This window comes from Stenella coeruleoalba (assembly GCF_951394435.1).
Source record: "Stenella coeruleoalba genome assembly, chromosome: 7".
Taxonomy (NCBI): domain Eukaryota; kingdom Metazoa; phylum Chordata; class Mammalia; order Artiodactyla; family Delphinidae; genus Stenella; species Stenella coeruleoalba.
The window spans coordinates 84,077,563-84,094,803 of NC_137153.1; the positions used below are offsets into that span (position 1 = coordinate 84,077,563).

Genomic DNA, 17,241 nt, shown 5'->3' on the forward strand with positions numbered 1-17,241 from the left:
TGGGACCTAAAATGACCCCCACCCTCTCCAACAAAGAAATAACTGCTATCCTTTGACCCAAACAGATACAGTCAGAGTCTTTAGTATGCTTTAACCATGGCCTATTGTTCAAAGATTAGAGAAACTTTAAGCAATGTAATTTCAAAAAAGATGATGAGTGTTACAAAACTCTCCTACCATTGGGCTGCCAAAAAACTTGCTTGGGTTTTTCCGTAAGATGTTCAAGTATGTTTCCCTATGTTTAACTTTCATTAATGGATTTAAGTTATTTGATTGCAAAAAAAAAAAAAAAAAACCCAAGAACTAGCCCAAAGAGGCTTTTTGTCTCAAAAACACAGTCAGTCTTCGTTTTGGAAACACCCTCTCAGGAATCCTTGCCACTTGCCAGGGGGGCAGCAGGTAAAGGGTACCATATGCCGAAGCAAAGTGCAGGCAGACACCCTACAGGGGCAGGGCGGCCTATAGTCCACTTCAGGCCAATGGTACGTGGTGTGTAAATCCTGTGGCTACTGTGTAGAGAACATGTCCTGATGTATTCTATGATCCTGAAAAATGCAACCCGGTATTGGCTGGGGGGAGGCGGGGAAGCATTCCCACCACCCCCGTTCTGCTGAAGGCTGCCCTGATTTCTTGCAGTGCGATCTAGTAACTCGTTCGTAAAGTTAAGGTCATAAAACTCAGCCAGGTCTCCCTGAAAACACAGACCCTGTTCAGAATGGTTTTATGCCACGTTATCAAATGTTTACTCTTCAATATTTATCCAAAGGCCGTAGGGAAATTAAAAGTCGAGGGGAGTGCAGGGCTCAGAGTCCAGGCCTAGCTGCACTCCATCCATTAAACGGGAAACCCCCTTCTGAATACACATTCAAACAAGAACCGCTTCTGTAAACTACTGTTAAAATATGTTTTAAGAGAAATCCATCAACTCTGGGATTTAACCACTGAAACAGCAACAAATGAAACCTTCACGCTGAGGGGAGAGAGTGGGGAGAGCTAAATAGCTAACACAGGAAACAGAATGGGCTTCCATTTCCTCATAATGGGAATAAAACCCAGGCCCCGACAGCGATTTCCTTACTGAGTCTCCAGGAGGAAATTACCCTTGTGCACCAGCTCCTTCTCACTCACCAGACAGTCGAGCTGAGAGACGGGGCTCTTGTTGCCAGGGTGGCTGATGTCCCAGACCTTGACGCAGCCCTTGCCGCCCGTGTACACGTGTCGCGTGGGGTTGCTGATGGTCACCGCACACACCACCTCCCCGTGGTTCAGGGTGTTGATCTGGCGAGCGTGGCGGGGGATGCCGGGGCCAATGAGGGCGTCCGGGGGGAAGGGGACAGGCTGCATCTGACCGTCCGCAGTAACGTGGAAGGAGTATGCGCTTTTGGGGAGGGGATGGTTAGGGAGAAGAGAGAAGAACGGGAGAGGAGACAGAAAAAACATTTATCATAAAGCAATTAGTCCTTACCACAGCACGCTTCTATGAGAAAGACAGAGCAAAGATTCTTGCCACGACTTCCTTTTGAAATCAGTATAAGTTGAAGTGTTTACTGATGAAACAAACGAAATAAATAACAGCCAAAGTCCAGGGTGTTAAAAAAGATATATATTAAATGCTTTTTTAAAAACTTTTTTAAGATTTTTAAACTGTGCTCTTCATTCCGTAAGGCATTCCTTCAAATCCTGTTAAAAAACATTACATGTGCTTCCAAATTAACATAAAATACTTCCTTCTTGTACCCTGTATAATTGTATGATTCCTTAGTATAATTTAAAATGATTATTTTTGATGCTTAAGATGAAGCCCTTGAGAGCTCATAATGATTACACACGGTAAACCACGTACTTCAACATCAACAAACAAAAACAGCTTTCTAAACGTACCAGTTTAAGGCTTGGACTTAAACTCTCTTTTGCATAATTAACAGAAAATAATAAAGAGATTCTCTTACATCAAATGGCTTTCTGACAAGACTTCAAGTTTCCATCTCAACGACCTCCCTGTCTACTTTGGCCACAAAGCCCAGTTTTATCGAAGGCAGCAAAGCTTTCAACTAAAAGACTACTCTTCCCAGCCTTGCTCTAGCCAGGTATGCCCATGTGCTGACCGATGAGATGTAGGCAGAAGGTGCTGGGCGGCACTTAGTTCATAACTTGAAAGAAAGGGGACCCTGAGGGACATGGAAACTACCTGTACTTTCCATTCAATTTTGCTGTGAACCTAAAATTATTCTAAAAAATGAGTTTATTAATTTAAAAAAAGGGGCTTCCCTGGTGGCGCAGTGGTTGAAAGTCCGCCTGCCGATGCAGGGGACACGGGTTTGTGCCCCGGTCTGGGAAGATCCCACATGCCGCGGAGCGGCTGCGCGTCCGGAGCCTGTGCTCTGCAACGGGAGAGGCCACAACAGTGAGAGGTCCGCATACCGGAAAAAAAAAAAAAAAAAAAATTAAAAAAAAGAAAAGAAAAAGAATTTAAAAAGCGGGAGGAGAGAGTGCCTTCCTTCTTCTCTTCCTCCTTCTTGCTACCTGAACTATGAGCAAGATGACTGGCGCTCCAGCAGCGTTTCTGGGCCACAGGGTGACTCTGAAGATGGAACTCAATTGCTGAGGGGGACAGAACAGAAAGATAGAATGCAGAGGTCCTGGTGACACTGTGAGACCTGGGGCTGTATCACTGGGGCTGTGATACCTGCCCTGGGCTACTGACAGCCAGTATCTTTTATGGGAGAGAGAAATAAACTTCTATTTTACTTAAGCTATTATTTTCTTCCCTGTTAAATACAAACAAACCTAATCCTAGTGCACACTTCTGTTTCTACACTAAAATCTTACAGCATATTTTTTCTCTAACAATCTAATTATTTAAACTCCAAGCACTCATATACTACAGATACTAGAAAGCACGCACAAAGAAAAGACCCTGCAGAGGATGGAAGATATAGGAGTGCTAACGTTTTATTTCCCACCCACATCTGAACTAGGCACTTTGAAGACCACTGCTTTCACTTTCTTCTTATCCAAAGCATCACTCGGTGATCTAGAAGTTCAACATTAAAGCTTTTCTATAGGTCTGCATACATAAACAATAAATGAAGTACGTAGGGCTTCCTCCCTCCCATAACCTTCTGGAATAAGTCTGGGCCCTTTCTGGAATTTATCATTGGCACCTTGCAGTCCCTTTACAGATCCTAAAGACCTTGGGCATTAATACAGAACTTAAATTTTCATTTTAATGCTAACTCAAATTTTGAAAAATAACTAAGCATGCACAAAACTTAAAATTGATAGAAGACATCAGGTTTCTACCTGCCTGCACATAAAACCACATACTTCCTTAGCTTGAAAATAAAATACATGCTGTTATTTTCCTTCTATAAAAACAAGATGTCGGGCTTCCCTGGTGGCACAGTGGTTGAGAGTCTGCCTGCCAATGCAGGGGACACAGGTCCGAGCCCTGGTCTGGGAAGATCCCGCATGCCGCAGAGCAACTAGGCCCGTGAGCCACAACTACTGAGCCTGCACATCTGGAGCTTGTGCTCCGCAACAGGAGAGGCCGCGACAGTGAGAGGCCTGTGCACCGCGATGAAGAGTGGCCCCCGCCCGCCACAACTAGAGAAAGCCCACGCACAGAAACGAAGACCCAACACAGCCAAAAATAAATAAATAAATAAAATTTAAAAAACAAAATATCAAATATATGAAAAGATTTTTAAAAGAACTTCCCCTTCTCCCTGACCAAAGGACACAATTTTAGATACGTTATCTCCTGGCAAACTGGTTCCAGTAACTAATCTTATACAGCTATTTGGCCCAAATCCTTAACATTACTCTTAATTTGAATGACTGAGTACACATAATGGGAACCACAAAGAATGTCCTAGAAAATAAGTATGCATATAAAACAACTACAGCTCAAAGCCCTTATGTCAAGGGTTTGGTTTAGTACCAAACCACTAAATCTATTTTTTCATACTGAAGTATATTTGATGTACAACATTATATAAGTAAGAGGCGTATAATACAGTGATTCACAACTTTTAAAGGTTGTGAGTTTATAGTTACTATAAAATAATACTCGTTATTACTTTATAATAAAATATATTTTATAATTATAAAATATAATATACTCATAAAATAATACCATTTATAGTTATTATAAAATATTGGCTATATTCCTTGTGTTGTACAATATATCCTTGCAGATCATTTTATACATAATCGTTTGTAACTCTTAATCCCCTACCCCTACTTATCCCTCTCCCTCTTCCCTCTCCCCACTGGTAACCACTAGTTCTCTACGTCTGTGAGTCTGTTTCTTTTTCGTTATTATATCTCCTATTTTTAGCTCACAGTATCCTTTAGTGTCCTTAGTAATGTATCAAGCCCACATGATATTTCAATACATGCACATTACACTTAATTGAACCTATGCCATTTATTATAGGATATTTGGAGTTGGAATCAAATAGCATTGGATTATTGCCCTTGAAGATGAGACCACGAGAACTGGGGTTTAAGTCTATTCACATTCTAAATTATGTGACCCAGATACCAGGCACCACGACCTGGGTCTGAAAATAACAAATGAACGATGGTAAACGTGGGGAGAGAACTTGCCTCTTAAAGCTTTCTGTGCTGTGAGGAAAATGGCAGATGTGAAGGTTAGTTTTTCTGTTCGCCATAAATCAAGGTGGGTACCTCTAGGTGGGCAGTTTCCATCAGGTACCCTTTTAGCAATTCCTGATTTTTAGGGGAAGGAAATTTTATCTCCCTTCAACTGGAACTCTGTTTATTATAGAGTTAAATGTTCCAGATTAAAATAGATGCACAAAGTACAGACAGCTGTATGCTTGTCTCTGGAAGATACCCACCTCTCCCCTAGGTGTCCTCTTCTTTAAACCGCACAGGAGGTCTGTGATCATCACACTTAGGCAGTTTAAAATTGATTCACAGTGCAGCGAACTGCTGCCAGAAGCTGTGAACATGCGTCTGTCCCAGGGGAAACCCATATGGCTGTTAATACATCAGTCAGAGGGGGCCTCGGAGGAAGCTGGCGCTGTCTGCTGTGCTGGAGGGCCTAATCGAATGAACAAACCCCAGTGAGGCACAGGGCGGGTGTGGCTCACAGAGGGACCCACAGGAAGGAAAAACCAGGGGAGCAAACAAGACAGCTTGGAATCTGTTATTCACTTCCGGGAAGCACACACACGTCTTTGAGAAAGTCCACATTGACAGCGCATCGTGACAACGTTCAAGAGATCCCAGAAGGAAACTTACCCTCTTTACTGACTGAGGAACTAGGGAAAGTAAGATCAACCAGGAGGGCGAGTTTATAAACGGATAGTGTACATTTATAACTATCTCTCAAGCCTGAATTCAGAAAGAGACCAGCCACAAAAGGATGCATATGGTACAACTGCATTTACAGAAGTTCAGACCCAGGCAGGATTCACCTCTGGTATAAGAAGTTGGGGTGGTGGTTCCCCTAGAGACTGGAAGGGGCATGGGAAGGGGTTTTTCAGGTGCTCTTGGTGCAAAGTCACTGGGCTATACACACATGATGTGTACATTTTTTTTCTATATGTATACCTCAATTTTAAAAACTTGAATTTATTTGTTTATTCAAGAAAAAGGTGAGAGGAGGCTCCCGACCGATGAACACAGTAGGCTGGGTCCACAGCCAGGATAAGAGCCCAGACTCTGGATTCAAAGGGACCTGAGATGCGGGGGTCCCCGGCTCGAGGTCTCACTGACCGTGGTTTTCCGAACAGGCCTAACTACCTGAGCCCTGTAATGTGTCCATTTTCTGATCAACAAGATAGAAATAATAATACAATGTTGGGGTCGCAGGGGTTGTTGTAAGGAAAAAAAAGAGAGAAAACAGCTGCAAAAGTGCAAAACCCTTAACCGTGCTCGACACCTGCAGGGGCCTTCGGGAAATGACAGCATCGATATTAAACACCCATGACTTAAAAAGAGGAAAGTGAGGCTATGTTGAATCCAGGGCTCTTATCTCAAACAGGGGACAAGTGTGAGGGCCAGGAATGCGGAAAGGGAGGAAGGCGTGGGGTGGGAGCCAGGAAAGCACAGGGCGATGGTGAGGCCAGGAAAACCGGGAAATTCATAAATCCTAAAAGGCGAGGTGGGGAGACAGCACCGGGCAGAGAGGAGCGGAGGACGTTTCGAGAGAGGATGGTGGCAAACTGTGGGGCAGAAAGAAGGAGCCCCTGGGGCCCTGCGTAGGGGCCACCCACCCACATCCCAGAGCCTCAGAGAATTGAGTCCCCCTGCTGTTTGAATCAAGCGCCTGCAGATCAGGATCTGATTCGGAAATGTGGTGGCAGAACTGAACAGAATAAAGCCCACTGGACCTCACAGATTTAAAAACGGAATGAAATCAAACTCATTCAAACTCTTCAGTCACTGGGCACACGGCAGAGGTAAAGGCACTCAGAGTCCCCACAGGTGCTACAAACTGGGAAACAGGACTGCGTTCTGGGGAAGCACATTGTCTTTCCCTAGCTGACTGGCTCCTGTTAATAAAACTATGCTGTGTTCCGTGGGCAAAGGAAAACAGGTGTTAGAGTTGTTGGTTTGCTGGAAGTAGAGAGGAACGGCAGTGGCCGGATCCAGCGAACAGTGATGAAGAACCATGGACCCCAGAGATAAAGGCTGTGGCCAAGACCCCGCTGCCTGTGAACCTGGCCCTCTTCAGGGGGAATCTGTTGCTGTATTAACAGGTATCAAAAAAAATCGGATCGCGTCAAAACCTTCACTGGCTCTTCCGGCTCTACGGCTCACCGAGCCCTTCACAATTGAGTGTCGATGAGTCTCAGTTCATACGACCGCCTTGTATCCTAAATTCCCAGCCGCACAGAACAACGGGCCAGTCCCCTAAAATATCGCATGCTGTCACGTCATGCACAAACTGTTCCCTCCTGCCTAGAATAGCACGGCGTCCCCCTAAGCGCACATCACTTCCCCCTCCCTCGGCCTGCCTCAACTCCCCAGGTGTCGTGAGTCCTTCCCCAGGACCCTGGCTCATCCTATAAATCGGTATCACGCTGAGAACTACAGCCCACGTTTACATGTGTCTGTCTCATGCCCGAGTCCTCTGGGATGACTTCGCCAACGAGCATACAGCTGGCACTCAGTAAACGAATCCGAAAGCCCCGAGTCATTTACTGCTCCCTAATCACTTATAAATCGAGGCATGAAAGGTTGCTCCAGCAGCCTTTCATTTGTAAGCTGCCAGGTTGCTCCTTGTAGCTTACTCTCGTGTAGCTACGGAAAGTAAGCTACAAGAAGGTGGGGAGTCTCTAACCACCTGGGCTCTGCCAGGCAACTCTCCCAAGGAACTCCTAGTCGTCGTACCAAATGTGGCTCAGAGGCGGTACCAACTTTCCCAAGGGGGGAAGGCAGTCCCTAGAGATGAAGAGCTGATGAAGAGCAAAACAAAAGGCAACGAGAGCAACAGTAACAGTGAAATCCACAGCCCACCCCATCAGTAGAAGCCGGTGGGTGTGGAACCCCTCAGATACCAGCTGCAGCAGAAGTTGCCATGGGTCATGAGTTTAGGGGCTGAAGAGCATGCAGTAAAGTTCAGGAAGTGAGGGGACCCAGGTCAGAGTTTCAGTTTAGTCACTAATAAGATGTGGGGACCACACGGAACTTATTTGGGCCTCATTTCCCTGTTTTTACAACGTGCCCTGACAAAACTTACCCTACCAACGTGACTGCTGAGGTGTGGGGGAAATGAAAGCACGTAGGAAAGTACGAAGCACAATACAGATTCAGCCTTTGGTTCCCACGTCACAGAAGGCAGCTCGCTGTCCCTTATTATTTACAGCAGGGAAGAGGCACGGGGAGCTTAACAGGCCCAACTCAGCTCGTAAGCAGGAGACGTCAGCCAACCACAGAAGTGGGGCTCTAACCTTTACCTTAGCTTCCACATCAGCACTACCTTAGACACTCTCGACTCAAGAGGGCTCGTGGGGCCCATCAGGAGGGAGACGCCTACCCTACACAAAAGGAGAACACCAGGCATGTCAGCGTCACTGATGTGCTTCATTATGGAGCCCTGGGCACAGGAGGCTCTGAGGGCTGAGAGCTGGGGCATTTGGCTCATTCTAAGACAGATGAGAATAATGTTAACTTATGACTTTGGAGGATGCTCTCTGCCTGAAGAACTAGTATAGGGAAGGTGGAGGCTGGGGATGCTGTGATGTGGGGTGATAAGAAAACCAGAGCCAGGTTTCCCTGGTGGTGCAGTGGTTGAGAGTCCGCCTGCCGATGCAGGGGACACAGGTTTGTGCCCCGATCCGGGAAGATCCCACATGCCGCGGAGCGGCTGGGCCAGTGAGCCATGGCTGCTGAGCCTGCGCGTCTGGAGCCTGTGCTCCGCAACAGGAGGGACCACAACAGTGAGAGGCCCGCGTACCGCCAAAAAAAAAAAAAAAAAAGAAAAAGAAAAGAAAACCAGAGCCATATTATTCTAAGATTTCAGGGACAAAAATGTCCTCAGGTATATAATTCATCTCCTTCTGGTAAAACCTCTTTCTTTGCCAATGTAACAAGCTCTACCTTTAACATTTTTTAGGGTCTGCACACCTAACTCCTAACATCTGTGAAATCCTTTACTTCTTTCACAGGATTTTTCTAGTTTGGCATCCGAGCATCCTCTCAAACATGCAGATCCAGGTGCAATCCCTACCCTATCTGAAGACAGCATTTCTGCGTCAATGGAGGGCTTTAGTAACAATTAAATGACAAGTTGAGGACTTCAAAGCCTTACAATAGAAGACTTTTTCTTTGTTTCCTTATTTAGTTGAATGCACGGCTATCCTCATTTTTTAAAAAAGCAAATGCAGAACTTCTTAAAATGGATAGGAAAAAGAAAATTACTAGATAAAGTAAGGAAGAAGAGATGGCCTAGCTGATATACTAGGAGGTTCTCTGGTCAAAGTCAGCATTTATGATTCTGAGCTCTAGGTCCTACTTCCTCCATCAATTAAACATTTCCAAATTGTAAATGTGCTGGGGCAGCAACAGGGCTCCTAGGCAGGACAAAGATACAAACCAAGAGATGCGTGGACGAAAAGTAAGACAAAGATAAGTTTAAAATATACAGCCATTTCAAAGGTCAATTCAAAAATTCCTAGCAAAGGAACCAACCACTGCAGGCAAACAGCAGTATTCGATCAAGAGATAGACAAACTAGGCCTGGTAAGCTGAAAGCTATTTCTGAAGAGGTGAAGAGGGAGAGAGAGGGAAGGGACAGTTGTCCAGCAGCTAAACATAACTCACATCAAAAGGAAGGGCCTCACACCTCAATATAACTCCAAGAAATTAGCTACGCATTCCCAGACCATCAAAAAGTAGAAAAACAAGAGTTAAACTAAAACCCACACGGTGATAATATGGCACAAAATAAGCATGTTACTTTTAGCATTTAATAGACAAAAAATCGGGCTTCCCTGGTGGCGCAGTGGTTGAGAGTCCACCTGCCAATGCAGGGGACGCGGGTTCGTGCCCTGGTCCGGGAGGATCCCACATGCCACAGAGCGGCTGGGCCCGTGAGCCATGGCCGCTGAGCCTGCGCGTCCGGAGCCTGTGCTCCGCAACGGGAGAGGCCGCAGCGGTGAGAGGCCCGCGTACCGCAAAAAAAAAAAAAAAAAAAAAAAAAGACAAAAAATCACCCAAATATCGTGACAAGTATAAAGGGGGCTGAACTAATTTTCAAATCCACGAAATAAACTGAGTGTGGAATCCAGACATGGTCAGCAGAGGGATCAGAGAGGAATGGAGGGCAGAGGGAGGAGGACTGGCCACTGACACATCTTCTCAGCCAGAAGCCCGGACTGGCCCCTATTCACTGCCGCAAATCATGTTTTCCTAAGAAGCACTTTTACCCCAAATGTAGTTCAGATTTTCTCTTCCCTTTAGGCTCCAACTCCAAAAAGGTAGTTTAAAGATTTATTTAAACACTAAACAAGTGGGTGGAAGATTTCTCAATTACGTGTCTAGCATTAAAACACAGGGTAAAGGAACCTGGAACTTAGCTGGAATCTTAAGCCAAACTATTATTAGCGTGAGTTATGACTGACCTCTAGGTGCTACTATAGGAAGCAGGTAGAGCTCAGCCCCCCAAGTATTTATGGAGAGGAAAGCGGTGTCACGGGGCCAGAAAAATGCCTTGAGGGGAGAGAGGCGTGGAGTACAACGAAGATGTCAATCTGTCTAAACTTCAGGTTTCTTTCTTATCAGTGATCTCCACAGAGTTCAGGCAACAAATTTCCTAAAACTAAAAATGAGTTCAAGTTAAGCTGACCAAACAACAGCAATTAAATTTCACCTTGAGGGTTTGGAAACACAGTCAGGGTAAACCGCTTATAAATCAGCATTACACATCTCTAAAATGCAAACTGCACTCTCCCTTGGAAAAGGATGAATCATAGGGTCTTGCGCAATCCTGGGCTCACCGCCCCCCCCCCCCCCCCCCGCACCAGTCAACGGGGCAAACATTTGTTTACTGGGTATCTGTGCTCAAGGGGACTTCAGAAGCTTCAGTTCTAGTGGGGAAGAAGCTGACTGAAACATGACCTGGACATAGGATTATAACTCAAGGCCAAAGTGTGGAAAGTGTCACAAGACATTACAAGGTGCCAGAAGAGAGACAGCACATAGGGAAAGGCATCAGCAGAGGCTTCACGAAGGAGGCAGCAGCTGAAGTGGTCTTTGAAGGACAGAAAATATTTCCGCAGGAAGAGGTAGAGGCTAGTGAGAAGGAAAGCTGCCCCAGGTAGAAGGAGGAGGGCTCTTCTCTTCATGAACAGAGCGTTATCCCATTTGGCCAGAGCACAGGATGCAAAGAACACAGCACACAAGGCTGGAAAGAAAGGCTGGGGTGATACTACCAGAGGGGCTACATCAGGAGTTTATATGCACCTTTTGAAGATATCTGAGCAAGAAACAGACAAGATCAGATAAATATTTCATTAAGGGAAAAACACACCTACAATCTTAGTGAGGATTTTAACAAATAAGAAGACTGGGTAAAAATGGGAATTAAACAAGGAAGTACCAAAGGCTAAAGTTTGGGTCCAGATGTTAGATAGAATAGGGACAATGCTGGGAGATGGGAGATTGGGATTGACATACATACACTAATATGTATAAAACAGATAACTAATAAGAATCTTCTGTATAAAAAAAATAAAATAAAGTTCAAGAGAAATGAAAAAAAAAAGAAGAAAAATAGGGACAATGCCTTTAACAAAAAGAAGTTAGGAGAAGTTAGAAGTGGGAGAGAGAAAAAATGTCCAGGTGGGTTGGGAAACCCTACTGAGATCTTAGATCACTCTGACACCCAAACAAGTACAGAACACTGGCAATGTCATCTTGCTCTACGCCACTTTGATAAAAACAATGGAAGGAAGCAGGGCGTTTTGCATATGCTGGTTCCTCCACCTGGAGTCTTTTGCCCTTCCCCTACGCGATTACTGCAGCTCTGAAAACACTCTGAGAATCCTCCCCTGACCCTCCAGATGGGATCAGCCCTTCACAGAATTTCACCAAAACAGTACTCCTCTGTCACAGCTCTTATCTCAATTATAATTACACATTTATTTTTGTGATTCCTTGATTAATGCCACCGCTCCATCACTAGGCTGTGAGCTCCCAATAGGGTCCTCTATGCCTAGTCAGCAGATTTTGATGAAATCTGTAGAAGAGAGGACAGGAGGGAGGTGACTGACCAGACTGTAGTAGGCAGATGGTGTGGGAACCTGAAATCACATCCCATAACACAGGGCTGAAGCAGTGGACATACTCAGACAGAAGAGACCCTTCATGGAGAAACGGTGGTCTCCAAATATCTGCAGAGCTGCCTGCCCTGAGGAGGATGGAGTAGCACCACGCTGTGTGGTCTCGGGGAGCGGGAAAGAACAGGACAGATAGGTAAAAGTTCCAGGGAGACAGATCTCTACTCAAGGGCTGGAAGAGTTTTCACACAGCCAGGGAAAATGAGTCGCCATCACTAGAGGCACTGGGTCAGAGATGCGCAGCCACTCGGTGAGGCCACTAGAACCACAGATGGGCATTCACACTAGACGCACTTTTTTTTTTTTTTTTTTTTGCGGTACGCGGGCCTCTCACTGTTGTGGCCTCTCCCTTTGCGGAGCATAGGCTCTGGACGCACAGGCTCAGCGGCCATGGCTCACAGGCCCAGCCGCTCCGCAGCATGTGGGATCTTCCCAGACCAGGGCATGAACCCGGGTCCCCTGCATCCGCAGGCGGACTCCCAACCACTGCGCCACCAGGGAAGCCCAAGACGCACTTTTAAGGTCCCTCCAGTCCCACCTGCACTCTCCCGGCTGTACCACTCTTCGAGGGCACTCATGCAGCTGCCCGTGAACCCTCAAGCTCCCTCTCTGTGCTGGGAGCCCAGTGTCCCTCTACTGGCACCAGCCCACCCTCCCGGCCCCCTCTGCCGGGTGGCCTTATCCCTCCTGCACCAGCTTCAGCTTCCTGCATATCCACCCTGCCCCAAGGAAGGCCTTCCCTTCCTAACTCTGGTCACTCTCTACCTGTCTGCCTATCACCCACCACTCTGCCCTCACAGCACTCAGCATTTGTCGCAAACTTAAACTCAAGCATCTACTGTTCCTTTAACATTCCCCCCACATCAGTAGGCTCCCCCCAAAGCCGGAAAGACAAACGTTTTCTTTCCTGGAGCACGGCAAGCGCCTAACACACAGTTCTCCATCAAACATCCACGAAGAGCCTCCGTCTGTCCTTCCCAAATATTACTTCGACTGGTGTTTCTCAGAGAATGACTCTCGCAAACCCTTTACCACCTTGTTCACTCTACCCTGGACACGACGGTTTGTCACCATTCCTCTTATAAGCCTCGCACAGACGCTGCCCAGTGTGGTCGGCTGACATTCACCGTTGCCCCCGGCGAGGTGCTCACTCCTCAAGACTAAGTGTTGAGAAACTTTTACACAGCAACTCAGAGTCAGTTCACAACTGCTGGCTCTTGTAATAAAAAACTGGGACGTGTATTCTGTATCTTTTTTCCCCCTATCCATCTGTATTTGCCTGTTATAAGAGTCTCAATCTTTGTCATGTTGGGAAAAAACTGGTCTGCTGCCATCATAGCCAGTTTGAGAAGACCACCTCAGGCGGTATCACTTTACTGAACGATGAAAACAGTACGTCCTCTCATACTAATTAACGGATTAATATGGGGACTAAGACTGTGTACGCAGCCCAGGTCCCAGACCATGGGCAAGTTCATTTTTCCCTCTGATAGCAATTTACTCAATCTTCCTCCCATGATATGGCTCACCTTAAACTTGAAAGAGAATCCAAAAAAATGTTTTAACTGTTTTAGAAAGCAGCGACCCCTCAGATCCACAGCCCAGTGCCCGTTTTGACCAAGGGGAGAAAAGCACCGTCATACCTGAGTCTCACAACTTTACCTCTCTGCCCACTATCGTGGTCCTAGCCTACGCAGCTGTGAACACAAAGAAATCCAAGGTTCTCACAAGTCAAAGACATGACTATTTTGGCTCCAGGAAGCGTGACACCAGTACTGTCATCCACTGAAGGTGTAAACTGTATCTAACTGCACACACAGTTGTTAGGAACTGGGTCTAAGTTAACCCTCCCCCCCACACCAGCCCTGAGGACCAGCTCTGTGGCTCTCAGCTCTGCTCACCCCATGCCCTCTGCCTCATATTTCACATTCGGGGCGGGGCGGGGGGGCTTGGCAGCTGGAAACTCCCCACAGCTCTGACTCCTGAAACTGGCTTTCCCTAATGGTTCGCTGAACTTGGCCTTAGCTACCTATTATTTCCCTGAAGATTCATCAGTTACTGTTAATTACTGCATCTTGGCTCAACATTAACTGGTTGCTCGTTTTCTTCTTTATTTTTTGGCCACAACTTGCGGCATTTGGGATCTTAATTCTCCGACCAGGGATCGAAACTCTGCCCCCTGCACTGAAGCGCGGAATCTTAACACTGGACTGCTAGGGAAGTCCCCATTTGCCCTTTATCCACTCACCAGACAGTGGGACACACAACAGCTAGCTACACTGCCAGCAAAACCACAGGTAAGAAATACCCATAAGTGCCCTGTGGCATTCCAGGCTGGACACAGGGGGGGCATTCCCAAGAAAACACAACATAGTAGTTCACAAGTATTCAATCGGAAAAGATCTACCAGCTAAGAAAGGATATGCGATGCCGCCCCACCTCCCAGTCCTGCTCTTCCCTGGGCCTAGATGTCACCACAAATTCCTAACATTGCTACTAGCTCCTAGTATAAACCAAAGCTTCATTTCATCATGAGTCAAATTACCGTGAAACAGATATTATAACGCAGGGAAAGAGGAGCAATGGGAATCTGCTTTCTAAAAGCAGATGACGGGGTAAGGAATTCCATCTTTCCTCATGCTATTGGTTTGTCTGATGCAAGGCTGCAATAAAAACCACAGAAGGATGACCAGGTAGTTGAACGGACCACTCAAAATAATGCAATATGCAACAGATGCATGAGTAATAGCTGAAAGAAACCACTCGGAGGTAGAAGGTATAACCAAAAAAAAAAAAAAACCTGAAGGCCTGTGACATGTACCTCTATTTGGAAAAATCAATGAGTTGGAACTGGCTTTCTGCCATCTTCTATCCTAGGGGAAGAGAGTATTTGCTGAGAAGTAAGACAGACTCTCACATTTCAGGTTTGTTTTACTTTGGGTTTTTTTTGTTGTTTTTTTTTTTGCGGTACACGGGCCTCTCACTGCTGTGGCCTCTCCCATTGCGGAGCACAGGCTCTGGACGCGCAGGCTCTGGACGTGAAGGCTCAGCGGCCATGGCTCACGGGATCCTCCCGGACCGGGGCACGAACCCACGTCCCCTGCATCGGCAGGCAGACTCTCAACCACTGCACCACCAGGGAAGCCCTCAGGTTTGTTTTGTACAAAAATTGAGAACTTTAGGAATTCTTTGAAATCATGTTTCTGATTCCAATATTATGGAAAACAGGTGATTTTAAGTGACCCTGGAAGAATAACCAATGGGGCTTTTTAAATTCTGAAGGCTCTTTTGCCCTTTAACCTACCTCTCCTGCTTCCTCTCCAAAGCCACGTTGCACTTTATAATCTCTCAGAGGAAGGCACCCAGCAAAACTTTACTTGGGGTTCCTGGGGCGGGGGGGTGGTCAACCCCCGATGTTGGCATCCAACAGAATGTACCTTTCACGGAACTCCCGTTTCGACCAAAATAAGGAAAAGGTGGCACTGAGCCGGGTAAAGAAACAGCACGTTTCCCATTTCTGAGATTTCAAGTTTGTGACAGCTTATTGCCCACAACACAGTCCTGTGGAAAATCTCCAGCAGCTACCCCCTAACCAAATGGCAAAGCAGAGTAGCTTTCTGAGGAAGGGTCAAGCAAGGAGGACCAACCGCCCCTGGCTCTCGCCTCCCTCCTCGCCCCCGTCCCCAACAGCTTCTCTCCAGAAATAACTAAATGCATGACATCATCCACAGTGAGAAGACAGAGGCGTGACACCTACCAGGTGCCTATTTATAGCAAGTGTTAACACTCCTCAGGAAAAGACACTAGAAATCTCCTTGGAAACGCCCAAGCCTGTGCTCCCTTTGGAATTCGAGTCTGCTGATACCCATGACTAAGTAACCGCCTTTACAGTAAAACCGAAGAGTTAGAGGTACTTACGGCTTCCCCCCGGGGATTCCTGCCAGGTTTGGAGGGATCGTAGGTACACGCATGTGAGGGGGAGGATCAAACCCAACCTGGAAACAGAATAAGGCATCGCACACTCAGTTTATGCAGGGTAGGCACTTTGTGACACCTCTAAAGACTTTCCACTAGAAACTCAGAAATCCCCAAAGCAACAGAAACAGAAACAGGGACATGCGCTAGCATTTCTCAAAAGAACGAGCATAATGCAAAAAAATAATACAGCCGCCTCTAAGTACCACAAGACCCTCTTTTGTGGTAAGTAGGAAGGTGTGTGATTGATCCGTGCATCGAGAACCAGCTTCCCGTGGTAAATACGCCCTGTGGACTTAGGATGTCCTACCTGTCCAAACAAGTACAAAGAGCAATACGCTGAGTCAGGACAACCTATCAACTGCGGCACTATCGACGTGTTAGGTCAGATAGTTCTCGGTTGGGGGCCGGCCTGGGAATGGCGGGATAATTAGCAGCATCCGTGGCCTCTACCCTCTCAGTGCCAACAGCATCCCCCAGTTCTAATAAACAAAAGTGTCTCCAGATATGACCAAATGTCCCTAGGGGGCAAAATCACCCCGTTTCATACCACTGGTCTAAGTCATTGCTTAGAAATTCACGCATGGACGCTCTATTTTGTGCACCCTAACGAAGGTACCTAGTCCCTCAGCTGTCCCCTTTGCTTTAAATTATCTCGCCCTCCACTGCACAGCCTTTCCTAGTAGTACAACATAAGGGAAAAAACAATGAACTTTACTATCACCCCAAGTTATTGGAGGTAATGAAGAAGGGAGAGGAGAGAAATGCACGTGACATGTTTCAAACAGCCAACAGAAATGATTTAGGGACTTTCATCTGCTATGAGTTACAATCTAGTCCCTTTTCCTGATGCAGTTAAGGACTACACAGTCAATTTTCCCCTTCACATGCAGTTCTGTCTCTTCCTGGTCAAACATGAGGCCATTTACACAGTGGGAGAAGGTAGGACAAGAAGGAGAACCTGCCCCACGGTTTCAGTCCCTTTGTGTTTCTCCCTGTTGAGCTGAGATCACTTCTTACACCTAAGTCACGCTATTGGGTTTAAAGAATAATATAAGCATGGAATGAGAAAATTACGGCTCCTCAAATATTTTTTTCTAAGAATTAAAGAGGAAAAAAAAAAAACAAACAACTTCAAGAAACGAATGAAAAGGCTTCTGTGAGCTACTTGAGTCATTTCATCGCCTTCCAAAAAAAAAAAAAATCTACTTTGGTGGGAGAAAACCAGATGTCCCCTGAACCGCTGAAGTAGCTCCTAAACACTGCCTTTTTTCATCCACAAAAACAGTAAAACAAAAAGCATTTGGCCTTAACTTAATGAAGCGGCATGCCGATGAAGGCGGACAAGAGGGAGGCGGGCGCAGCGAGGACACTGGGTCTTTGTCTGCAGGCGTGGGGACTGCAGGCCGCTGGCCGCTCCTTGGGTCCCGCCCGCCCGCCTGCGCCC

The 17,241-nt window shown here is 46.4% G+C and overlaps 1 protein-coding gene across 6 annotated transcripts in view; it reads right to left on the minus strand.

Annotated features, from left to right (window-relative positions):
- TLE1 (TLE family member 1, transcriptional corepressor) overlaps positions 1 to 17,241 on the minus strand; it is an 89,717-nt gene that overhangs the window by 8,328 nt on the left and 64,148 nt on the right. For all 6 annotated transcript variants that reach the window (XM_079926853.1, XM_079926850.1, XM_079926851.1 and 3 more), the window contains 2 exons: positions 15,738 to 15,814; positions 1,129 to 1,378 (listed from right to left, as the gene is read on the minus strand). In XM_079926853.1, coding sequence (XP_079782979.1) covers positions 1,129 to 1,378; positions 15,738 to 15,814 — 327 coding nt within the window. The remainder of the gene's footprint in view (positions 1 to 1,128; positions 1,379 to 15,737; positions 15,815 to 17,241) is intronic.